Raw genomic sequence first — 27,598 nt, 5'->3', positions numbered from 1 at the left:
GGATCCGAATTGTGGGCATCTGTGGGAGGACTTGCGTCATAGACCCTGACCCAACAGCTCTTGAGACTGGACACTGGAGGCTATGGGCTTGGGAGTGTTGTCCACTGGCACGAGTATAGTGGGATCCTGGTGAGTGGCTATGGAGGGACCCCTTCTCTTCTGCAGACCGCCCAGTCCCCTTCTTTCAGTACACTGTTCGGCTTGGACGTCATATACTTGCAGCACAGAGAGAGGCCCGCCCCGCTGCAGCACGTCATTGGCAGGAGGAGGGCCTCACAGTCGAGTTCTTGGCAGCCTTTTGGCAGAGGCTGTGGGACTCCAGACAGCCGAGGCGTGTCACTTTGTTTCAGTGGTTGGTTGCACACAGAGCCACAGCAGTAGGGAGCTGGCTTGTGCATAGTGGTCTCTCGGCCGCATGTGCAGCCTGTGACCAGTTGGTGGAGAGTCAGCGTCATTGTCTTTGGGACTGTCCCTCGGCCCAGCAGGTGTGGCTACGAGTTTTTCGGCTGATGCCTGCCCTCTCCACAACTCGACAGTACACTTGGGGGACAGCGGCTTGGTCCACCCTCACGGGCCCGGCACTTCAATTTGAGCTATCTTCCACCAGCAAGATGATAGTGATGCAGGGGGGGCGACCTACACTCCAGCCTGCTACAGAGCTTACTCCACAGGAGTGGTGCAGTGAGAGAGGAGTTTTGGGAGCTCATCAGTGGCCTGACACTTTGGTTCATCTGGCGGGCCCGCTGTTTTCGCATCTTTGAGGCTCGCCTTGTGCCACCAGCAGAGACTGTTCGTGACTTTTGGCTAGAGCTGATCCATACTCTCAGAGGACAGCTTGAGGGACTACAGGGTAGCTCTGACCGCATGCGGGAGCGCCACGAGCCTTTCCTTCGACTCTGGCGCCCTGGGCCTTTCTACACCATAGTCCAGGGGGTGCTCAGATGGCACTACTGTCCACCTGTGTGGCTCTTCCCTCCTACCATCTCTTGATTTAGCCTCATTGTATATATGCTGTTTTTTCATTGGGAGAGTCTCCCCATCATGCTTGTTGTAGCTCTGTTGCTAAACTGGCTTTATTTGACAAGAAAATAATTCTAAATGAATTATTGGATTTATAAGTGAGAGGGTTTTCTCGCTTGGAACACCAAGGAAAAATAATTCTAAATGAATTATTGGAATTTTAAGTGAGGGTTTTTCTCACTGGAGACATCCGAGTACAAAGTATTCCTAGTGCGTCGTTCAAAGTAATGACGGGAGCATTGTGAATGGGAATATTTGTAAGGCCACCAGGAACGGGTACTTCTGATGCGTCACATCGGATGGGTGATAGGGAGCATCGAGAAGAAGTATCCGACCATCCGGGAACGGACATCTCTGATGCGTCATACGATGGGTGACATAGAGCATCGCGAAGGAGATTGTACCGTAAGTTCCGTAGGAAGTGACTAGGTGATGGGTATTCCTGATGCATCACAAGGTGGGTGACGGGTGCATCGGAAAGGGAATATCCATAGTCGGGAGGAAATTCCGAGTTGTGTTAGAATTATGCACAAGGAAAAAGCAAGCACTTGAATGAAGATGGGTTCAGAGGAAACTTTGAGGAAAAACAGATGCTTTTTGAGAAAGCGGGATTGCCTTTCGGGAAAGCAGATGCTTTCTCGCGAGGAAGTCTATGTCTGCATTGCAACTGTGCATGGGATTGCATCCAAGGACGCCTGGGAAGTGCTATGAAAGCATTGTTTTTAACTTAAAAGGTTTTATTGAGTTTTGGGCAAGTTCAGACTATTTTTAAAATACGCCGGTCGCCCACTTAATAAGTGGGCAGCCATCTGATAAATAAGGCAACAGATCAGCCAGCGTTTTCTCTTTCTATTTTTCTAGCAGAACAGCGAAAACAAAAATGAAAAAGAAAAAAAAAAAAAAAACACGGCCGCGATCTCTATGCGAGCAGCTATTCGTGCCCGTGGCTAGGAGCTATAAAAGCATCACATGCCCTCACTCAGAGGGGAGGACCAATCTTTGCAAGGAGGAGATGTTGCTGTAGATTCCAGCCGTAAAGAAGACGTTGCCGGTGATGCCCATGGCTGCCCCAAGTGTACCAGATGTCGCCAAGACCCAGTGCGCGAGTTCCCTCGCGAAGAAGTGCCTACGAAGCGTGTTTCCATCGCGACAAGTTGCTGTTTTTCTCTGTTTTCAGCCCATAAACGTCGTAGACGGGGCTGATTTGCGAGAAGGAACCCGAGAACACACCTCTTTTGTGTGTAGGATTGGAAGAGAGGATTTTATATGGAGAGATCTCTTCCGGGGAATTGCTTTTCGAGAACAGAGTTGCGTTTCGAGCGTCGAGACTTTGAAGGTAACGGTTTTCATGTTATGAACTCTGAGTATTTGTTTGCAGGTGTACTTCCTCTTAGCGAGGGAGTAGGAGCAGAGGAAGGTATTAGCCTCTACACGAGAAAAGCGCTCTGAGGAACTAGAGCCAGATCAGCCCAAGGGTTTCGTACCCGAGTTTGGGAAGTAGATCCACGGATCGGAGAGAGGTAGTCTCTCAAGTTGTGATCCGGAAGTTGGGATTCCCAAGTACGGACTTCGTGTCCGGGAAAGCAGAGTTGTTCTGCGGGAAGAGGACTCTGGAAAGAGAGTTGGAAAAGAGTTGCAGGGATGCCATGCCCTGAGTCTGGAAGGTGAGATCCAGAGGCGAGAACCTTGATTCTCGAGGAATTGGAATAAGGAACGGAAGTTCCTTGGAATAGGGTTTTGCCCTAGGAATCGGAAGCTGAGGCTTCCGGGAACCATCAAGTCTTATTCTAGAACGAACGTGGTAATACGTTCGGTTCAAGTGCTTGTATAGACTTCTCCTCAGTAATAGAGATACTATTACGGGGGGGGGGGGGACCATCCCATCTTCTGGTCCCCAGTACTGTGTCGATCTTCTCACTTTATCTCTCTCTTTCTATCTATTTGTTTCTATATCCTCTGGCTTCAATATTAAGTGATAAATTTTATTTATCCGAGTATATTTTATATTGCTATGCGCTCCCGTTTGTGACAAGCCCTCTCTTGCAAAGGTGGATGTAGCCCTATGGGCAGTTTTCATTAACTAATAGAAGGATCTTTTTCTCGGAAAAAAAAAAAAAAGTGGGAAACCCAAAACTCACTTATTGAGTTTTCCCCAAAAACGTGAGCTCTCTCTCTCTCTCCTTGCTTCGATCCCTAGCGCATCCTCTCTGCTGCACTCCGCCTCCTGCTTCTTGCCCCGATCCTGCACTACATCGCGACGCGCACCTACCGGTACCTTCTGCTTCGCACTTTCACAAATGCACACTTACCTTGGGGTTTTCTTCACTAAGCCAAGGTTTTCTTTGGGGAGAGCAGCAAAGGCTAGACTGACTAGAGCTTATGCGGGCTTGGGAGGTTTGGAGAGGATGTGTTCCCAGGTTCAGTTCCAGGAACCTCGGACAAAGTTATGGCGCTTTGATACTCTAGTAGCCTCAGCTATGTTGTATGGGGTGCATATATGGGGACCTTATATAGGCCAGGATTGTTGGAGACATATGGAGAGGCCCTTGGTATCTATGATCTCTCGATTGATCAGAGCCAAGGCCTCTGTACCCCACGCTATCATTCGAGCAGAGCTAGTTGCTCCTCCTATGGAGATTGAGGCGCTTACCAGATCAGCCTCCTTTGTGCACAGCTTGTGGGATACTACTAGAGACAGATATGCTAGACTGGCCCTTGAGTCTTCCAGACAGTTAGCTTTTTAGGGAGACACTTTATGCTGGTATGCACAGATGACATCATGGTTTCAAATGCACAACTTCACCATGGACATGCTGTCCCCTTTCCAGTACTCTCTTTAGACACCCTCGATGTCTCTTACACGGGTGGAGATTACTAGACTCATTCGTCAGGACCTGAGCCAACTGTGGATACCAGGAGGACATGGATAGAGCCACCACAGGAGTTGGGCACGAAGATGGCTTTCTATAGAGAGCATCTTCTCCACGTCACAGGAGATGGGTTTGTGATTCGACCCAGCTACATAGACACACATGTCTCATGGTTTGCGGTGTGCCATTGGTCAGATACAGACATCATCACATCAACTAGAGATTGAAACTCGTAGATTCAAAGGGATACCAACGAACAGCAGGATATGCCGCTTATGCCAGCTAGAACCAGAGACAGAGCTACACTACATATGTCATTGCACAATGTACTATGATATTCGGGGCCATTTCCACTGCTTATTCAGAGTTACAGCCAATACACTCGAGAAAGAGAGCGTATGCTGCAACTTTTCGCGATAAAACTACTAGAGAGAGTGGCTATGGTTGTGAGAGCCCTTGTTCTAGACTATGGGAGCTCAAAGCTACAACATACGTCGCAAGGGGCTGCTCTCAAGCTTCAATGGAGAGCTCCATCGCGTAGAGGATACTCACAATAGCGGGGGTAGGTGCACTGCCAACCTCCCATGAGGGGGAGGGGCTGCTCTTAAGTAGACTCCAGGTAGAGGGGGCGCTAGAAGATGAGGATGAGAGAGAGAGAGAGAGAGAGAGAGAGAGAGAGAGAGAGAGTTTGCATGGGTAAGTGTGCCACTTGGCACACTAACCTTATAACTTAAAAACCATTCAAATTTTAACTTTAAAAGTTCACCAATTCATTCATAAAATGTGCAATTCACTCACAACTGCACACATGAATTCTACTTATGAAAATGTTAGCTACTCACCGGCACAACGTCGTACTGGCACTGCTCTTGCACCATCTGTTCGCACTTGTCTGACCATTTGGTTTGGGCACAAATAATTGACCTTAGTTTAATTAGTTGACCTAAGGCCTTATCAAAAATAATTCCCGGCCTTAGGATCACTATACCTGGATTAATTCAGGATAAGCCCAGATTCGCCCTTAAAGGAAAGTGCAAGGTATAGACCCATGGTAGTCACACACAAGACAATATAACCATCAGCTCCATTATGCATAGTATTGACGAAATACCACGACATCCCCACTAACGTCATCAGTGCCCAATAGTGGGTGTAGAACTAGGTACTAAACACAACACACACCACACACACACACACACACATGAGCATACATCAACACAAAGTTCAGCGTACTGAGTTTCTGTCATGACTCTGAAGATCAAGGGCAGACTCAGCCATAATGAAGCTTAGCACTAAAGAAGCATTAAATCGAAAAAATTAGCACAAAAATGAGGTAGTTGATCAGGCATACGCACCACAAAAGATAGAAAGAATTAGCACAATATCAACTGGTCGTAACTCGGATGAAAACTTCACAATGTGAAGTTTGCATGTCCGCTATACGACTAAAAAATATACCTGGATTAATTCAGGATAAGCCCAAATTCGCCCTTTAAAGGAAAGTGCAAGGTATAGACCCATGGTAGTCACACACAAGACAATATAACCATCAGCTCCATTATGCATAGTATTGACGAAATACCACGACATCCCCACTTAACATCGTCAGTGCCCAATAGTGGGTGTAGAGCTAGGTACTAACATATGCTCCCAAACACAACACACACCACACACACACACACACGCACACACACACACACATGAGCATACATCAACACAAAGTTCAGCATACTGAGTTTCTGTCATGACTCCGAAGATCAAGGGCAGACTCAGCCATAATGAAGCTTAGCACTAAAGAAGCATTAAATCGAAAAAATTAGCACAAAAATGAGGTAGTTGATCGGGCATACGCACCACAAAAGATAGAAAGAATTAGCACAATATCAATTGGTCGTAACTCGGATGAAAACTTCACAATGTGAAGTCTGCATGTCCGCTATACAACTAAAAAATATACCTGGATTAATTCAGGATAAGCCCAGATTTGCCCTTAAAGGAAAGTGCAAGGTATAGACCCATGGTAGTCACACACAAGACAATATAACCATCGGCTCCATTATGCATAGTATTGACGAAATACCACGACATCCCCACTAACGTCGTCAGTGCCCAATAGTGGGTGTAGAACTAGGTACTAACATATGCTCCCAAACACAACACACACACACACACACACACACACACACACACACACACACATGAGCATACATCAACACAAAGTTCAGCATACTGAGTTTCTGTCATGACTCCGGAGATCAAGGGCAGACTCAGCCATAATGAAGCTTAGCACTAAAGAAACATTAAATCGAAAAAATTAGCACAAAAATGAGGTAGTTGATCGGGCATACGCACCACAAAAGATAGAAAGAATTAGCACAATATCAACTGGTCGTAACTCGGATGAAAACTTCACAATGTGAAGTCTGCATGTCCGCTATACGACTAAAAAATATACTTGGATTAATTCAGGATAAGCCCAGATTCGCCCAGCCTTAGGATCACTATTCTAAGAATCCCATCTTATTCCTGTGCTCGCACTAAAGCACATAATTTTTTGAGCCTAAATTCTGAGGCTACTATCTACCACTTTTTGAAGGCCCAATTTCCCAATCACTAGGGCTTTAGGATATTTTCTGCTAGGGCCTCCCCGAGGTGCTCTGGCCTACATTTAGGCGCATTAAAGGCCCTAGAACTACTGAATCTATTCTGGTGTGCACACAACTATTTAAATAATTATTTTCTAGCAGATAAATTAATTATCTACAAAAACTCACATAGTTACAGAAACAAGATGTTGATTGCAAGTATCACCATTTGTTAGCGGCCTATGATGACAAAGGAAGGCGCCATCCAGATCAACCTATTAGCTTTTGAGTCTTGGCATTGTTTGAACAACCATCTCTCCATCTGCTTAGAGAATTCCATCATTCCAAAAGAGGCATTGCATCGTCATTGATCTGTACACATCTTTGGCATCACATGTTGGAATTAGGGTTGTAGAGAAACACACAGCTTGGAGAAGACGAAGAAGCTCAAGGCACACAACAAAGAGTAGTATTACTTAGTGTGTAATGGAAAGATGAGTTAGCCCTAGAGTGATGGGCGTAGATACAATGCACGGGGAGAAAAATCTCCTAGCGAGGAAAAAAATTCCCTGAAGGTCCTAAATGCGCTCACACACATCATTACGACATATAATGGTAACAAATCCCTCCTAGGAGTGATGGGGTGAACAAGAGCTGGCACATAATTTATAAAGAAGTGTCGTGTCCCATGTGCATGATCAAGTCACAAAGGGGAGTAAGCCCAAAGTTTTGCAGAAAGCTTCAAACTTTTCACGAGGCAATGCCTTTGTGAATAGATCTGCAAGGTTGTCTTGTGTTGGCACATAAGCCAAGCTGATCTCTCCTGCTGAGAGTCTCTCCCTGACATAGTGGTAATGCACCTCAATATGCTTTATGCGAGCATGAAAAACTCGGTTCCTTGCAACTACCAATGCTCTCTAACTGCCAGTGTAGATGATGTTGACACTATCCTATAGAGCACCCAAATGAACCATAAGGCGTCTGAGCCATACACACTCAACCGTAGTTGTGAAGACTGCCCAGTACTCAGCCTCACAGCTGGAAGTGGCCCACAGTAGGTTGCTTCTTGCTCAACCATGATATGCATGAACTGTTGAGCATGAAACAAAAACCACTTGTTGACACTCACGTGTCAAAACAACCAACCCAATCTAAGTCCGAAAAGGCATGTAAATCTGGAGGTAATGATCCCCCCTTGGGATAAAACAACCCAAGATGCAAAGTGACTCAAGTAGCAAAAAATCCTCTTGACAGTCTGTCAATGCTTAGATCCTGGGCTATGCATAAACCTGTTGACCTGTGAGACTACAAACTGAATATCCGGCCTTATATTGCATAGATAAATAAGGCATCCAACAACAGTTTGGTAAAGAGTGACATCGGCAGGATCACCAGCATCATGAAGACTCAATTTTAAACCTGTTTCCATGGGAGTGGCAATAGGTTTACAATCCTCAAGTCCAGACTTACATAGCAATGTCTCTATGTAACTTGTTTGACACAAGGCAATACCACCATCACATTACTTAAACTGTATGCTCAAGTAATGAGGCAACAGCCCCAAATCAATCTTTCGTCTTGAAAGTAGCATTCAAATCAGCCTTAAATTTACTAATATGTGTCTCATTTGGCCAGTGATCAGCAAATCATCCACATATAGAACAACAATGAGAAGTACATCACCCTCACGCTTTACATACAAAGTGCTATCCGTTGAACTGTTACAAAAGCCTCGTTTAACCAAATGAGTGTCAGCTTTTTCTTACCAGTACGAGGACATCCAATTTTCTGAATTCTCTGCTTCATCAAAAGACATAGGTTCCTCTACATCACATAGACTAGAAATAGCCAAAGCATAACAATCTGATGCAAAAGATGCATGGTGAGAACCTGAACGAGTACGACTAGACAAAGGTGCATCCAATTTACTGTCACGCAAAGTATGCACCAACCATTTTGGAATGCCTCTAGCCTGCTGCTCATTCTCAACCCTTTCCACATCATGTACATCTGTATCAGTAATAGGCTGATCTATAACATTTTCAAAAACCCCCAAAGGCAGTACATTTGCCTCATTTGAATTTACAATCAAGTTTCCACCACTGAAAAGAGGCAACAAACTGTTATAAATGTCATGTGAGCTTACATTACTATCTATAGTACATGATAGCAAGGGTCGAACAGAATCTTCCACAAACACAACATCCCGTGAAACCAAGATACGCTTTGTTTGCGGATGGTACAACCTATAACCTTTACTTTCAGTACTATAACCAAAAAAATTGCATTTGAAAACCTATCATCCAATTTTCTACGCTGCGTTTGTGACACCAAAGCATAAGTCAAACAGCCAAAAAAGCGCATGTGATCAATAGATGGCTTTTTATCATGCCATGCTTCATAAGGAGTCATAGACTGCAAAGCTTTCGTAGGACACCTCTTAATTACATAAGTGGCACACATAATAGCCTCAAGCCAAAACGAATGTGGCACAGATTGCTAAGAAGATGCGGATGGTGTGGACCGCATGTGATGTTACCATATACATGTGGTAGTGATGTGTGTGAACACACTTAGGACCGCCGGGGCATTTTTTCCCTCACTAGGAGGTTTTCCCTCCCGTGCATTGTATATACGCCCATCACTCTAGGGCTAACTCATCTTTCCATTGCACACTAAGTAATACTACTCTTTGTTGTGTGCCTTGAGCTTCTTCGTCTTCTCCAAGCTGTGTGTGTTTCCCTGCAACCCTAATTCCAACAATTGGTATCAGAGCAGGTTGCGTCCTCCCGGGCGTAGTCGCCAGCATCACCAGCACATGCCTGCTCACTTTCTCCAATTTCGGTCAGCTCAAATTTTCCATTCGGGCTCATTACGGCCTCCATTTCCACTACAGGCAACACTGCAAATGCAATTTCTTCATTTTGTGTATAATTCTTGTCAGCGCCATTTTCTGCATAACAGTTGCATTACAGAAGAAGTCTTCTCTGGGTTGTGCTATATAGCACGCAGTAGTCCCGCTTCATTTCTCCTTTGTTTGGGCAGTTTTCACATCAGGTGCAGGTATTTGCCATGGTTGACAACATAGATGTGTTCAAGATGCTTGCTGCTGAGGATAAATTGGATGGGGACAATGACCTAATGTGGGCTTACATGATGCATCATGTCTTGTGTCAAAGGGCGTTTGGAATGTTGTGCAGGGTATTGATGTACACCTTGGTTCTAAAAATGTTTGTGGGACTATAAAAACTCCGTTCTTGGGCAGTTATGTTTATTTCCCAACTTTCATTGATGATTACTCCAGGCTTGCATGGGCGTATTCAATTAAAGCTAAGCAATTTCTCCAAGCAATTTTTGGTTATGGCTGAAAATGTCTCTAAATGTACTATGGGCACCCTCCGTTCAAATCGAGGGGGGGAGTATATGTCTCATGAGTTTAATGCATTTTTGGCTAGTCGTGGGATTAAACACCAATTTACAGTGCCGTATACACCTCAGCAAAATGGCGTTGTTGAAAGGAAAACAGGTCGCTTACGAAAATGGCGCGATGTATGATCAAAAGTCAAGCTTTGGCCATCAATATGAAGCCAAAGGGTTCCAATCCGAGGCAACCACCGCGGGAGTTCGCAGGTATCGTAAGCCTACCTTCACAGCCACATCCGTTGCACATACGAGGATTCATCTAGAGCTTCCATCATACGGCAATCTAGTTGAAGCCCCAAGAGGAGCCTCTATCTTTAGGGAGTTATTCGGCGGTTTCATGAGACATCATACAAAGGACTTGCCATGGTTCGTGGTCATTCCAAAGTCCATATCCATCTTCATCTCCCATTCGGCATTGCTCTCGCTAATCTTCCCGCATAGGGATAGCATCAGCTCGCCGGTAATCTTCGTGGACATCAACGTTTGCATATTCAGCCATTCGCTCTACAAGCATCTATCTAATTTGCAGTTGGTTCACACCATCCGAGTTGGGGCAGCCAAGGCTGGCCGGTAACCAACAAGGGAATCGTTGATCCACGGACAATGCATTGATTGCAAGTAGATGTATCATCACCATCCATGTCCTTTGGACATTTTTACATCACAGGGAGAACCTCTATCTCAAAAGTGGCCTTGGAGGACATCATTTGAAGGGCCATTATTGCAAGATCATCTTATGGCTTGCATGGAGTTTGATACCAGTACCTCACCTTAAGCAAAGGGGATGTCACGTGCACATGGCTCTGTGTGCAACGTGGACCTGCTTCATCGACTTCGAGAGCCAATTTTGTACCCATCTCTAGATAGGAGAGTTTGTACTCGATGCAAGGCTATTTGCTTGAAAGGAGATTCGAGATCATCTTATGGCTTGCATGGAGTTCGGTACCAGTACCTCACCTTAAGCAAAGGGGATGTCATGTGCACATGTGTCTGTGTGCCACGTTGACCTGCTTCATCGACTTCAAGAGCCAATTCTATACCATCTCTAGATAGGAGTGTCTATACTCGATGCAAGGCTATTTGCTTGAAAGGAGTCCCTCCAAGTGGTGTCCTCTATACTGCGCGAAAGTGGCCTTCGACACAACCTGATGCTCTGAGCATGCATTGCAGGGCAAAAGTCACCCAAGCTACCCAGTAACTGGAGTAGGTAGCGAGCAAGCAACAATAAATGAGGGAGATTGGAATTTGGTAGTAAACCAATTTGCAGTTGGTAGTAACTCCAGTAGGTAGCGAGCAACTTGCAAGCAATAGTAAACGAGGGAGATTGGTAGTAGCCACCCTCAGCATCGTAAACCAGGGCGTCCTGGGTGTAAAGCTCCACGATCTTCAAAATGCTGAGTCTGATGATGAGCAAGTTTAGAGAGGAAGCAAGGGCAGCTCAAGGCAAAAATGTGGCATAACAAAGGCCAGCAGGGACGTGGCATCCTTGGAGGCGACAAGCCCTGAAGGGGTGGAGCTGCGGCCACAAGCGTCAACAGGGCTGACGAGAATGACAAAGCTGAGGCTGGGCGATGAAGCTTGCAGTAGAAGGCGATGAGAAGGGTTGGCGACGGGCTGCACTGGGTGGCAATGGCCTGAGGAACGTTTCCACAAATTAGGGTTGCTTGCAACCTTAGGGTTTTGAAAGGTTTCGTGCTCTCTCTTGCTCTCTCTCTCTCTCTCTCTCTCTCTCTCTCTCTCTCTCTCTCTAACAGACAAACACGTCCTATGTTCATGAGTCACGTGTAAGGGAACAGTATATCATCTCTTTGTGTATCGCAAGAGCCAAAAGGCATCCCTAAGAGAATGCGTCAAAATCATCTCTGCCTGCTTGATGCAAGAGGCAGTTACATCATCTTTGAGTCTTCCTTAGAGTTCATTTTCTCTCCTATAAAAGGAGCCTAATGTAACACTTAAACACACATTTTGGGTTATGAACTAAGTCCGTGTTGGCTATACACTGCAAACAGTAATCTTTCTGATCTTCCTTAACCCTTCAAAGGATTCATAATGTGGCCGTAACTAACCCATATACTCCAAAAGGTTCTAGTTGCCTGAAAAGGTCTCCTATAGTGATGCTACGACACCTTTTCCCTAGCTGAATCATTAAGTATAGGGATCTTAGGAGAACCCTTCATGATGCTACAACATTTCCCTTCTTCAATCATTGATGATGATAATTTTAAATCCAAAAAAAAAAGGTAGGCATCAAATAAAGATTGATGGATGGTAATGAAATGAAAATTCCTTTGGTGAAATGAGAGAAATACTGGCAATTATAGGGTAAGTAGTGCATTGTATGCACGTTAGGCGTCACACTAGACATAGGTCCAGGCACAAGCGATCTCCCAGTGATGAGTAGTTTCCACAAACTGCATTAATGATATGGCAGGCTACAATGGAAAGATGCTCTGATAGTGTAAGGAGCTTGATCCTACCAGTCAGCCAGAAATACAGATCCAACCTGACACACTGCCCTCCTAGCTATTAGGTGACAAACGCAAATCAAGGCAAGAAACAAACAAAAACTCAAGTAATTGTGATGGATCTAGGCCTTTACCTGGCATGTTCAAACTTATGGTGGCCCAAAAACCAATATTGGCAGTGAGAGCTGGAAAAAAAACTTGCCAGAACTGCCCTTGCCTGGCACCTCCTACAACAAATTGAGAGGGGGCAGCCAACATGGCCCCAAACCCACCAGCTTTCAAGTATGCCCACATCAAGAGTGCAATCGACATAATAATCAGCACAGGAGCACAATATTTCTCAAGCTGTCGAATACTATCTACACCATTCCAGAGAATGGCTACTTGAAGCAGCCAAAATGAGAAGAAACACACCCATTCTGAGAGCGCAGACCCCATAAACATGATGGAAGAGCCTGCTAATTTTCCTTCCAGAAGGGCATTCAAGAGGACATAAATGCCTTGCCCACCTATCCATGTCTCAATGCCAAACCACCCACATGCCACAAGGGCTCTAAGGATCGTCGCAATGTGCGCACCATGGATTCCAAAGGATGCCCTTGCCATGACTGGAAATGGGATGCCATACTTAATGCCTGCATGCCCCGTCCAGATGAGAGGGAAAAAGAGCAAGAAGTTGCCTGCCATCACAGTGAAGATGCCCTGCCACCATGACATGCCAAGCTCGACGAGGCTGCCAGCGAGGTAGTAAGAGGGCACGCCGACAACCAAGCCCACCCACAAGCTAACGATGTCCCATGCAGAGAATGTCCTTTCAGAGAGACTGGTAGGGAGAAGGTCTTTGTTTGCTAGGGAGGGGTCAGGAGGGCTTGTCAGCGAGGGTTCTGAGGCAACTTCGGTTAGCAAAGAGAAGGATGATGCAGGTCCATCGCTCGGGGTGATTTGAAAGCTGGACTCTTGTGATAGACCTCGCACTCGGAATAAAGGCTGCTTCCGATAGCAGAGCGAGGAAGGCCATGGGAGCTGCAACTCGCAGGGACTGCGCTCCTTGAAGAGTAGCAGAGAGGAGCAGCTTGCATTCCACAGATTATGTGCTTTGCTCATTTGGCCTAGTGGTGATTAGCCACCATCTACATTCTACAAACAGGGTGGTAACAATGGAATCTTTGCAGCAATTAAAGAAGTGAAAGGTAGGCTAGATCCAGATTCAAGATTCCGTCACACGTTGGAGTCTCAACCACAGCATCATGTAGGTCCACTTTAGAAAGTATAGAAAGTGTTTACACAACTTGCAGGGCTAGAAAAATACATTTTTCCTAAGAGAAGAAAATAAGGGCAAACTTGAAATACTAACGGTTTTTAGGTCGAAATTTGAAGCATTTGCCGGCATTTACACTATAAATTTGTCGGTTTTCTTCAAGGCAAGCTCAAAATCTAACCGGGATTTTATGATTCTAACTTGTTAAAATACACTATACCTCGGGTTTTATCTAACAATGTACACAAGCTGAAAACCAAGACTATTTTACATGTTCACTGCAAAAGGAAGTTGGCTTAGTGGTAAAGGTGAGGACTTTAAGCGCACCCACTTTGGTTCAACCCTTGATACATGTGAGTGTGGGTGAGTGGCCGCAATCTTGTAAAACTAGTTGAATGGCTTTTATAAAAAAAATCAATTAGAAGGAGGTAGGAGTACCAGCTAGGAGAAAAAGGAAAAATCAAGGAATAAATGGGAGATACCCTTGGTGGAAAGAAAATAAAAGGTAAAGGCGGCACGTTCATGCTCGTGGGCAGCAACCACAATGGCAGGCAGCAGAAGTAGTGGTGGGTCGCGATGGCCACTGAGAATTACAGCACGAGACATGCACGAGGGCCGGTGGGGGGGGTGCGAGGAGATAAGCCTTTTTTTTTTATCTGCACGACTTCGTGGTGGTAACAGCTCCACATGCTTGCTCGAGTGGTTACGGGATTTATCCTAAAGTTTATTTAAGTATGGTGTGTGAGTTTGAATCCATGTTCCTCCTTTTGTAAGAGAATTGAGTGGCAAGGTTGGGATGGGAGGAAATTGGAATCTTCGATAAGATTGAATAAAATATGCAATGACAATAGAGAGAGTTACAAGAGTTAACTTTTTTTTTTAAATGCAATTTCACTTTAAGCATAAACATTATACGTGCGCCAAGAGGAGCTACAACCAGGACCACAATCACGCTTTTACAAGGAGCCCACCCTTACAATTACAGAGCTTCTAGTCATAAGGCCATAAAACATACATAAATGAAGATTCATTCAAGGAGCCATCAAGCACATAGAATCTGCCATGAACAAACCAACCCAAAAAAAAAAAAACATACCCGAGAGCATGATACCAAACGAAGGGAACACCTCCCGCCAACTGTAATGACCACCACCATCCATCAAAACACGTAAGTGAGTGCATGATGATCACCAAACATGACAACTTAGGAACCACCACCATGATGAGGCGTGCCACATCCCATCACAGTGCCCAAGAATGCCCTTGAAGAGTTAAACCTTTTAGCACATCTTTTTCAGAGATTTTCTTTGTTATCAATATCCCATATTCATTGGAATCTAATCATCCACTAGTTGGTGCACATATAATTAAGGAGGTCTATATATAGATAAGTTGGGAAGTCATTGCAATTTTGAATGCCCACTTTTAAGTCATGTTTACATTCACAACCACCCCATACCCTGCTAACTCTTCATCCCCTTGTACAATACCAACCATCACTTGCAATAGTCATAGCTAGCAAAAACAGTTCATGGCTTTCCATGAACCCCTTGGTGGAACATTGATCCTATACATGTTTGAAATACAACCTCAAAAAGCACTTCACTATGTCGTAGTAGATGTTTCATTTTTTGTAGTTTTACATTCCATAGTCAACTTGAGATATGTGCCACGATTGGTGAAAAATCAAACAAGAATACTTCCTTCGTGGAGCAATGATCCATTTTTCATTTACCCTTTCTATATCATTAGCCTTTTGTTGATAGAGAAACAAAATGTCTATGTTCCACAAAAAGGCAACCACATTTATGTCAAGAACTCATTCTCCCAATCCATCTTGCATGTTTCACCCTTATTCTGCCTCTTCTTGCACTTGCAACAATGAATGCTACACACAATCACTCTACCAAAGCTTTGAAAGTGTCTACCGTCCCTCCTTTACTACCATTCTATTGTTGATCATCTCGCTAACTAAGTAACCATTTATTTTTTAAAATTTGTGAAAAAACCTTGCAAGCTAGTAAGGCGTTTCCAAAACTGCCTTCGAAAAAGCAAACTGTGCTCTTCAAAAAGCAAGTTTGCTTCATAAAATATTTGTTTAAGTTAAGAGCTTGTTGATCACAATTGAAGATTTATGAAACAAGAAAGTGATTGTGCTTAATTTTTCCAAAGGAGACAAAAGGAGGATTTTAAGAGAATTATGCTAAAAAAAAGGGAGAAAAATTAAGAAAAGTTTGGACTCAAATTTGATCTTTTTAGTGCTAGAGAGAGAATGTCGTCCAACCAATGGATGGCAGGTTACTACAACGGTAGCTTCCATTTTTAGGGCTAGAGAGAGAATGTTGTCCAACCAATGGATGGCAGGTTACTACAACTGTAGCTTCCATTTTTTTTATTTCTATTTCAAATTTTGGCATTCTTAAAACATAGATTTAAGTTGCTTTAAAAACCTTAATAATAATATATGCCGCAATTTGTTCGAATCTTCATTCTGCTAGAACTGAATGTAGAGCGGATGTGCCATAAATCACACTCAATGCAAGCATACTTTTTCATATGCGAGATTTCATGGTTCTCCCTCTCATTCCCATCCACTTGCATTGAGCTAATTATTTTGTTTACATTCGACTCCATCCACTTTGTGCTCAACAACACTACTAAACTCTCTCTCTCTCTCTCTCTCTCTCTCTCTCTCTCTCTCTCTCTCTCTCTCTCTCTCTCTCTCTCTCTCTCTTTTTCTATGTTCTAAGTTGTGCCTCTTCAAGCCATAGAGTATACACTAATGGAGAGCAGAAGACCTCGACGTCCATCTGCAAGAATTAGGTCAATGGAACTGCTCAACAACTTCAATTTGGGCAATGCTCAATGATTATCGACCACCATCACCAAAGGAAGGTGGATTCTCCTACAAATAAAGAAAAGAAAATGCATGACAAATGAGTTCATTCATAGCTACAAAGGACGGGTTAAAGAGTTTTGTTTATAACAAGTGGGAAAAATAGTCAAGGAGGTTCTCATTGAGCTGTGTATATGCACTCTAAGCTATTTCTGCAAGAAACACCAAAGGGGTTTCCTAATAACCGACCAAACTGTGTGTTTTCTAAACTCCACAAGAGTTTCTTTGATCACCCGTTGTTGGGCGCATTTTTGACACCTCATTTTTTGTAAATTTGTACATATGGACATGATTCTCGATGTCAAAAGTGTGTGTGGCTTTCTTTTTGTAGTTGTTTTAGCTTGCTTTAGCAAGCACATGTATATGCAGGGCAAGTCACTAGTGTAGCACCAGCTGTCGGGTTACTGTAAGTGCCCACTAATGAGTTTTCTGAAGTGAGACTTGTATATAACTAAAACTCATGTAAAAACTTAAAAAGTTCAACCAATGTTTAAACTTTTTTAGGTTTTTTCTCGTTGTGCCTCCTTAATGCTTTTGGATGTAGTTGTTTGCCCTCGCCTTGCCTTCTCTACATGTAGTCATACTGAGACAGCTCTCTGTTTGCATCAATTTTTCACATAGCGGCATGTAGGATCAATTTTGATCATCTTCATCTTTCTAACCAATCATTCCTTAAGCTTTCTTCCAAGCTTTAAAGTGCCCCAATTGGAGTTATGCTCTTCAAGTTATGACTAGTTCTTTGCAGGGTTATGGCTATGGCAGCCTAGTGGCAAATTGGGAGGGCATATATATATGAATTGTGGAGTTGATGTTGAAATTATGGGTTGTTAATGTGGAATTGTGAAAGGGGAGGCCCTTCTCTTCATATCATTGGTTGGCATGTGATGTAAATATGTGCTTTGGCAGGGTTTTTCTCCTATGTGCTATGGTAATTTGAGTGGGCGTGTGCTTGTAAATTCCCAAGGGAGCATAGGTTTTTTGGTTGGGGTTTAATAAAGGTTGTTTTGGTATACTTTTGGGTGTTGAGATTGAATTTTGAACGCTCTTGGGTTATAAAGTTATAGAGGTATCCCATTTTTTCTTTTTCCCAACAGTGTTTGGGTGCCTGCCACCGAGGAATTGGAGTTTGCTTGTATTCTTGCTGACAAGCAAGACCCAACGTAGCAATTGCAAGTCTTCTACATCTGTTTGAAGGGAGATGTTAGGGAATGGTTGGAAGGCTCAAAAAAGGAGCTACAATCAGCCCAACCTCCTCAAGTTATGACTTATGAAATGGTAAGACATTCTTTTCTTACACACTTTTAACAGGTGGAAGACCCACAAAAGGTATGGCAGTCTATTCAAGGCTTGGTACACGGTGAAGGCCAGACCATAGAAGACTTTGAGAAGGCATTCAATGCGTTATGGACAAAGTGGTGTATATCTTTGGGGGCTGAAATTCCTCCAGCCATGTTGAAGAAGGATAGGTTTCTTGCAAGTTTAAGGAGTAGTATGTGCTTGAAGGTGGAGCTTAAGCAACCAAGGACCTTTGAAAAGGCAATTGAAATTGCAAAGAATAAAGGGTGGAAAGCGGAGCTTCTTCATCAACTTGGAATCAATGTCGAGTCAAAGGTTGAAGTGAAAGTTGTAGAGAAACCAAGGGTCCTCATCAGGGAGCCAGGTTATGATCAACAAGCTTCTCATGATGTGAATGATTTTTGCAAAGAGATGCAAGAGGTTGTAGTTCTTATGAAGAATCTTAGTGTGCATATGATGAGAGGTGGAAGAGGTCAAATCTATGGATATGGCTGTGGCTATGGATGTAATGAGGGGTTTATAGGTGGTAGAGGAAGAGGCATGGCTGGAAGAGGGGATATGTTTCAATGTTACAATTGTGGTGAATGGGGTCATTAAAGCCCTCAATGTGACAATCCAAAGAGAATGAGTGGTGATATGTTTCCTCTTCTTTCACAAATTCCTTCTCGAGCTCAAGATTATGGTATTGAGATTAAAGGGGAAGAAGGGCCAAGTGGTTTAATAGCTGAAGAGAAGGGTGGTAAGCATAATCCGTTTGGAGTAGAACAAGGATGATTCGAGAGCTATGGTCATGCATGTAGGTAAGAGGGTTACAAGAGGATCATGACACGAGTGATGTAAGCCCCAGCCATAAAAGAGAGAAACAGGTTGAAACAGGTACAAGTAAAGAGAAGAAGAAGAAGAGAAAACCCATGCAACATTACAATGCATCCGAATTTCCTTTGGGAGAAGGGAAACCAAATTATAGTTTAAGGGTTGATTTGGTGAGTAGAAAGGTTGATGTTACCTTTGGGAAACTCATGGAGATGTTTCCTCTCATTAAACCTAATATCTAACCAACCCAAAATGATTTTCTCATACTAAACCGATCATTTAATGTGGGATAGATGGTCTATCAAAGAGCAAGGTTAACTAATAAAGCTTAAAAGACCTTAGGGTTAACTTCATTAAAGACCTCCAATGGTTAGTGTTAAAAGTCCTTTGACCTTAGGCAAGCTAGGGCTGAGCTTGAGGTGGGAACCTGACCTAAGCTTGAGGTGTTTGTCGTGCTTGATGACTAAGGTGCGTGCTTGATGACTGAGGTGCTTGAGGTGCTTGTCATGCTTGATGACTAAGGTGCGTGCTTGATGACTAAGGTGCTTGAGGTGCTTTTCCTACTTGATGACTAAGGTACTTGAGGTGCAGGTACTAATGTCTATCTATTGTTTTTTTATGGCTTTTATAGGAATAGGTATTGTAATTTATGATCCTCACGGTGCTTTGGTAACTAAAAGGATTTTGAAACTTACAACACAAAGAAATAATGAAGCTGAGTATGCTACTTTGGAGAAAGGACTCGACCTTTGCCTTGAGCTTGGCATCCATCTTGTGAGGGTAAGACGTGATTCTCTTTTGGTGGTCAAGCAAGTACTTGGGGTGTGGCAAAGTAAGAATCCAAAGCTAAAAAATATGTGTTTTCAAGTGAAGAATCTGCTTAAGCATTTTGAAGCTTGGAGTTTAAGGCATGTGGACAGGTCTCAAAATGAAGAAGAAAATGGTGCAGCACAAGCTTCAATTGGCCAATTGTATATGATAAGGGCTGATTCTCCTCTTTATTTGAGAAGGGGAGCTTTGTAGAGGCAAGAAGAGCTTCTACAAACATGTATGCTTCCATCAAAGTTGGAGAAGTCAAAGAAGTATGCTTTCCTTTGCCGTGCCAAAAGGTATGTGTTGTTTGGTGATGCCTTGTATATGAAAGGGGCTAATCTTGTGATGAGAAAAGTGCCTTGGAAAGAGGAAATTTATAGAAATTTTAGAGGAAAATCATGATGTTTCTTGTGGTGGTGACTTTGCTTCAAAGATCACCTTGTATAAATCTTGCAGGAGGGGTATGTGTGGCCAAGCATTCAACGTGATGTTCACCGTTGGTGCAAGTCTTGTAAAGAGTGTCAAAGCATGGAAAATAGGGTTCTCAAATCAGAAATTAGAGGCACCATTGTGTCTTATGATGTGTTTGAGAAGTGGGTATTGATGCAATAGGTCCTCTACCTATGACAACTAGAGGAAAATGTTACATACTTAATGTTGTTGACTATCTATCCAGGAGGGGTGAAGCCAAAGTTGTGAAAAAAATCACAAGCAAATATGTTTCCCAATTTTTACATGAAGAAATTTTCTACAAATTTGGCATGCCATTGGAGTTACTTTCTGACAAGGGTCCAGGTTTTAGGGGAAAGCCGGTGGATTATCTATGTGAAAATCTTCATGTGCATCGTAGGTTTACTACTCCCTATTATTCCCAATGTAATGGTATGTTTTAAAGGTTTAATGGAGACCTTATAAGGATGCTTACAAAGATGACAAAAAATAATATGAAGACTTGGGATTTAGAGCTACCTTGCACTCTATGGGCTTACAAGACTGCCATCAAAACAGGTACTGGTTTCTCTCCCTTCCACCTACCCGCTTTGAGACTGATGCTAAAGCTTGAAGATGAGCCTAATGATGCACTCAAGGAGAGTCTTTTATGTTTTCAATGTGTACAATTAGACAGGTTACTGGATTTTGAGCATTATGAACATGTAGATTGAAGAACAATCAAGCAAAGGCAAATGCGAAGGTGAAGGACAAAGACATCAAGAAGGGTGACATGGCTCTTCATTACAATAGTAAGCTTGATAGAACTTTTCAAAATAAGTTTCAAATCAAGTGGCAAGGTCCTTTCTTGGAATTAAAACAAGTTTCCAAATGGCACCTATCAACTTTCTGACTTGGATGGTGCCCCACATAAAGCACGTGTGAATGGCTACAGGTTGAAGAAGTATGTTGCAAGGTTCATGATTGTGATTGAGGATGAGTCTTCTTTTGAGGAATTTTCTGATTATGTAACTGATTATGAAGATGAAATGAATACTCCCTCATCTAATTTACAGGATCTCCTTTTTGCTGCTGATCATGAATGACCTAGTAGGCTCAAGTGTGGCAAACTATATTGGGGTGCATTTTGACACCCTGTTTCTTGTAAGTTTGTACATATGGACAAGAATCCCGATGTCAAAGGTGTGTGTGCGATCTATTTTTGTGGGGTTTTTAGCTTGATTTAGCAAGCACATGTACATGCAAGGCAAGTCACTAGTGTAGCGCCAGCTGTCAGGTTACTGTAAGTGCGTGTTAGTGAGCTTTTTGAAGTGAGACTTGTATATAAATAAAACTCATGTAAAACCTTAGAAAATTTCAGCCAAAGTCCATAAACTTGAATATTTTTTCTCATTGTGCCTCCTTAATGCTTTGGATGCAATTTTTTACCCTCACCTTGCCTTCTCTGCATGTAGTCGTATCGGGACAGCTCTCTGTTCGCGTCAATTTTTCACATAGGGCATGTAGGATCAATTTGATAATCTTTGTCTTTCTCATGATTTATTTCTTAAGATTTCTTCCAAGATTTAAAGTGCTCCAATTGGAGTTATGCTCATCAAGTTACAACTAATTCTCTGCAGGGTTATGGCTATGGCAGCCTAGTGGCAAACTGTGTCCAGACAGCTTGGGAGGGCTTGTATCTATAAATTGTGGAGTTGATGTTGAAATTGTGGGTTGGTGATGTACAATTGTGAAAGGATAGGCCCTTCTCTTCATAAGAATTGGTCGGTGTGTTCTGTAAATCCGTGCTTTGACATGGTTTTGCTCCTATGTACTATGGTCCTTTGGGTGGACATGCGCTTGTATATTCCTAAGGGAGCATAGGTCTTTTGGTTGGGGTTTAATAAGGGTTGCTTTTGTATACTTTTGAGTGATAAAATTGAAGTTTGAACACTCTTGGGCTATAAAGCTATAGAGGTATCCCACTTTCTCTTTTGTGCAGCATCGTGTACCGCATAATTAACTTCTATGCTTTGATTGTTGCATATATATATCCCTAAGATAAAGAAGACTGACAACTGATGGATTTCATAATGGGAAATTTTAATGCATGGAACATTAGCGCTAAAAGAGCACTAATTGAAAGAGGGATAATCTTCTATGACCACTTCTATAATGCTCCTCGGCATGCGCTTGGCTTCATCACGCTCCAATATCTCCTAGTTCCTCGGCATGCGCTTGGCTTCATCACGCTCCAATGTCTTTGACTAAACTCTATTTATGCATTCTTTGTTTTTGTAGGTACTTGAGAGAAAGGAAAATATGCTAGTATGTGTAAGATTACAACAACCGATTGAACATTGTGTAGTGCCTATCTTTATACACAAATTAATATTAAAGATAGCTAGAACAAAGCACTTTAAAAAATTCTAGGTGGCATGTGTGCCAATTTTGTAACAAGATATACACAACATTTCTTGTAAACTATTTACAATCATCAATATGGATATGAAGCCAAATTCCATGCCAATTGTTCTCATACAATGATAATGTTGTCTTGTTATATCATTGAGTTTGTGACTGATTTACAAAAGAAGGTGATGCAGGTGTAAAGGGTGCATGGTCAAGAGTAGAGGCAAGGGCATGAGGGACAGAGGGTGAGGAAGGGGGTGTCAGGTGATGTGGAAGAGATGCTAGATGATGAGAAAGATAGACTGGGGGTCAGAGGTGAGGAGAGCCCTTAGCAGTATTTTGAGAGGAGAGTGCTTATTAGTATTTTTCTCATCTAGAAAAATACGTATAGACTTGGGAGGATGTTCTATTTCCTATGTGGAGGCCGTGGTCTGGGTTTGGGTGGTGACACTACAAAGGCATCAAGCACTCCAAGTGAGTGCATGTCCACAAGGTTGATTAGCTTAACTAATCTCATGAAGTTAATGATCGTCATGGATAATGATAAACAAAATGCTTACACATTTGCGCTCCTCCTTGTAAATCCATTCTAGTAGAAGCTCTACATTGGATGACACCCTTCCAACCATAGGAACTTGTCGTCTTGTTTTGGCATTTTGAGCATGTAGTGATGACTTCTTGTGGAATTGAGTATGAGCATACATACTCTGTAGAAGATTTTGGTACAGATAATAACTATGATGTTATTCTAGGCACCATTTATGCGCAAGTTAAAAATGGTTCAAGGATATTGCTACAATATACCTACTTATGCCACCTGGATGTGTACATTTGCATGGAAATCATGTGCCATAATCTAGTGGAAACTATTTTAAGAATAAGGTCACGTGAGTGCACATACATACCATATACCATATACATTGTTATTAATGAAGTTTGAATGGTTGAGAACACAACTCAAGGTCAATACATCAATTATTGGGGGGGTTAGCTATTGAGAAAATTCAGCCAATCAAGGGACTTTATCTAAGATTATATGGATACAATGGAAGGTACTCATAGATACAAGAAGTATGCTGATGAGACAAATCAACAAGTTATTTTCATGGAAAGTCAAGAAGAGGTATTCTTACGTGTTCAAGAACCTTTAAAAAGTCTTAATATTGGTTATCCATCTAGTACCTCTTAGGAATTGTGATCCATTTTCACTACTCAAGTGAGTTGACAATGTGGTCTATACACTCTTATATTCATCCGGTTTTTCACATAGACCATTTAAGTACAAAGGGACAACAATGTAATCCATCAAGATGTTCTTGTTGTTTTTATTGAACCTCCTACTCAACTACATGAACCTGAACATATTCTTGTCTATTCGGGTACTACACATTAGTCTTCTTTAGAAGAAATAGCCCACTTTTGTCTTTAAGGACGAAAACTCTTCTCCAAGGGGGGAGTAATGTCCGGGCAATGATAAGACCAGGGAGCATGCGTAAGAAAGGGGTTTCCTAAAAAGGGGGCAAAAGATCCATATAGGAAGATGGTAGTTGTAGACGAGCATGCCGTAGTCCCTTTGGTCTCACAATGTATGTATGTATGTACACACACACACACACACACACACACACACACACACACACACACACAAGACACACACACACACACACACACACACACACACACACACAAACACACACACACTTGGTCACAACATCTCACCATGATAGCTAGTTCTAGTTACAATAACTCAACCTATTGGTAATGCTACCCTAACTATGTATGTACCTGATACTTTACCCAACACACTTTTGGTAGTTAATTAATATTTTGATGCTATTGCTGCATGATTACAAGTAACCTACTCTTAGCAAGAGATTCTCCACCTTGAGTAGAAAATTACTAAATTGGGATTTGAATTTCTTGTTACTGGCCTACTATGCTATATTGGCTAGCATGGTTGAATGAGTACTATTAAAAGCTTAACTCAGTGGGAGAAATCCATCAGGCTGTAGTTGCTCTAGCACCTCATTGGGTGGGGTTTTGATTGTGCTTTGAATCACTGTATCTGGCTAAAAACAGTGACATCCAAATATATGCACTCGATTTAAACTTTAGTTGTTGTCTTATGGGAGATTACCTTAATGTGCTTTACTATACACCTCCCATAATGATAACTCCTAACTTTTTGCTATGCAGAATACAGTGGCTAATTGGAGCTATCCTTCGTAAATAATTATATTATTTTTCTATCCAAAAAAACCCCACACCCCCTTTTTTGGTTACCTTATGGGGTGAACCCCTTAATATAACCCATACTAAGTTTGCTTTGACCCTGTCTTTTGCTCATGTCTAGGCAAGAGTCTGGGCTTCTAAATTGATCGGGATACCTAGAATTTAGCACTCTGTCGCGATGGGTCTCTTCCACTCATGGGGCGTCACGATCTCGTTCTGATAACCTAGCTTGATGGTGGGTGGCTTGGCATGGTTTTTTTGCCTCCCATCCCTCGATATGATTCTTAGCAGTAAAAACTCCTTCAGGTTTGATGCTAGGCTACTGCGACACATCTATAATTGAGGACTTTTTGATGATTTTCCCTGCCTCTTCCACTATATAAGGTGAGGGATTTTTTTCTTCTCCCTCACTTAGACTTGGTGTAGGAGAAGAATGCGTGAGTAAGGTCAAATTGATTTTTAAATGCCATATTGGAATTTCTTCAAGGCATAGCATATCATCTAAGAACCAGATTTAAGCTAGTCATCCAAGAAGTAAGCAAGTCATCCAAGAACCAGAAGCCAAATACTAAGGCAGTATTCAACAACAAGCGGAAGGTCAGTTTTTTTGCAGATCAAAGCAAACAGACTCCCTCTTATCACAACATCATAATATGTTCAGGTATTAGAAGCATCAAAACCTGATTAGTAACCATATGTTGGGCAGAAAATAGGTTATGCCAAATCTCAGGTAGTAAAATATAAAAAACTAGATTATGTATGTATATATAACGTTTCATATATTTTATGGTAGCATCACCACCAAGAACTAGATGTAGTAGAATATGTATATATGAATATGTTAAAAAAAGGACCAGATCTAAGCTAGACATCCCAGCAAAAAGCTGAAGGCCAGATGTTTTTGTTAGTCAAAGCAAACAGTCTCCCCCATATCACCATACCATACTCAGCTAGTAAAGCACCAAAAAACCAGGTCAATACCCATATGTTTAAGTATCAAAACCAAATCAGTATCAAAAACCAGAATATGTATAAGGTTTACATATATTTTATGGCAACATCACCACCAACAACTAGCTGTAGTGGAATATGTATGTATGAAAATGGTTAACAAAACCAAATCTAAACCAGACATCCAAGCAACAGGCTGTAGGATATCACAATACCATAACATACTTAGGTAGTAAAGCACCAAAACCCAGATCAGTATCCATATGTCGGTCAGATTTTATGTCAATTTTTAGTAAAGCATCAAACCTAGAATATGTATGTATGTAAAAAGTTTACATATAATTGCTGGCAGTACCCCCCCAAGAGCTAGCTGTAGTAGGAAAAACTAAGACTAAGCAAGATATCCAAGACCCAAGAAGCCAACCAATAATCAACAACATGCTATAGGTAAATCAAAGCAAACAAGCACCCCCACCTCAATAGAGACATTAAGCTAGATAATCATGGTACTATCTTCAAAATGTATGTATCATAACCAAATTAGAACCTGCAATTTCCAAACTTAGATTTCAGCAGCAAATCACTTCCTATGGTTTTGTAAAACAAAACTTGTAAGCCAAAATCATTTCTCAAAAAAATCCCCATGTAACTCTTCGAAGGAATATGAACCACCACATACTCCTCCAAAATACAAACTAGTGTCCAGTATTTCACCCACCTAAGTAGAAAGATTAAGCCAAATCATGGTATTATGTGTGAACTATATGTACCATAGCCAGATTAGAACTTGTCAATTTTTAAGTAGTAAAGCAACCGATTTAGATCAATAATCATAGGTTGGTCAGAAGCTTAGTGTTAGAATCCCCCATCTTTTATACATCATAAGCACAAGGTCCTGCCAAACCTAGATTATATCAACTTTTCCAAAAAATGCCTCCAACGTAGAACAGGGCTAGAATTCAGTTATTTCATACAAAAGCCCAGTAATAGGAATCATTCTAACCATTTGTTATGCCCAAGTCTTTCCATTATAACAAGTTTGAAGTTTTTGTAAAAGCAAGAATGTATGATTTAAATAGCCTTGCAACATCGAATTATAACAGGTAAACATTAGTAAAAGACTAGTTTAGAACAAAAGCTAATTAGGTAAAAAGCCAATGTGGTAAAATGCACAATACACACTAATGATGGTGAATAAAATTATAGGAACATGCTACCTACTACACATATGAGGACATGGCATATATCATGTAAAGACTATCAATGACAACCATACTTTTTTCAATTTGACAAAGCCTTAAAACTCCTACATGAGTAATTTCTTCCTTGAAGATGGTATCAGACTTTGTGTTAATACAAATAATTTTACCCTCTTCAAGGACTCTCTGACTTTGCATTTCTCTGCTAAAGACTTTTGTTTAACTCATCTTTTTGATGTGGCAGTAGGCCCATACACAATGGGCCTACTTAAAACCCATTGTGTATGGCACCTGGGATAGGGTGGGTACACACACACACACACACACACACACACACACACAAACTTAGTCACAACATTTGACCATGATAGCTAGTTCTAGTTACAATAACTCAATCTAGTGGTAATGCTACCCTAACTATGTATGCAGCTGATACTTTACCCAACACACTTCTGGCAGTTAACTAATCCTTTGACACTTGTAGCATGATTACAAGCAGTCTACTCTTAGTAGAAGATTCTCCACCTTGAGTAGGAAATTACTAAATTGGGATTTGAATTTCTTGTTACTGGCCTACTATGCTATCTTGGTTAGCATTGTTGAATGAGTACCATTAAAAGCTTAACTCAGTGGGAGCAATCCATTAGGCTGTAGTTTCTCACAACCAAGGATTTCTGGTGTATCCATAACCTAGTGCTAGATCAGTAACCCCCCCTTGAAAAGATAGGGTGTAGGTCAGAAAAAGTTAGCTACCAAAAATGGAGTTTTTGGTTCACTGCCAAACCTTGGGTTTAAGGTGTACCCAGTAACCTCATGAGGAGCGGACAAAATGGTACTTGAGAACAAAAACTGATAAATTGGGAGGTCTTACCACTCATGGGTGGCAGTGTCTATAGCCCGTACAATTTATTTTGACTTAACAACATGAAAAGAGTT

The 27,598-nt window shown here is 42.0% G+C and overlaps 1 protein-coding gene across 1 annotated transcript in view; it reads right to left on the bottom strand.

Annotated features, from left to right (window-relative positions):
• The window catches only part of LOC147460841 (purine-uracil permease NCS1-like), a 50,169-nt gene extending 36,595 nt beyond the window's left edge, over positions 1–13,574 (bottom strand). The window contains exon 1 of the mRNA XM_086508530.1: positions 12,498–13,574. Within this exon, the coding sequence (XP_086364656.1) occupies positions 12,498–13,467 (970 nt within the window). The 5' untranslated portion in view covers positions 13,468–13,574. The remainder of the gene's footprint in view (positions 1–12,497) is intronic.
• Between the last annotated feature and the right edge of the window lie 14,024 nt (positions 13,575–27,598).

Source organism: Adiantum capillus-veneris, chromosome 3, assembly GCF_014529385.1.
Source record: "Adiantum capillus-veneris isolate H3 chromosome 3, ASM1452938v2, whole genome shotgun sequence".
Lineage (NCBI taxonomy): Eukaryota > Viridiplantae > Streptophyta > Polypodiopsida > Polypodiales > Pteridaceae > Adiantum > Adiantum capillus-veneris.
Note: the sequence above shows the minus strand (reverse complement) of the source record. Positions and strands in the feature narration are given on the sequence as shown.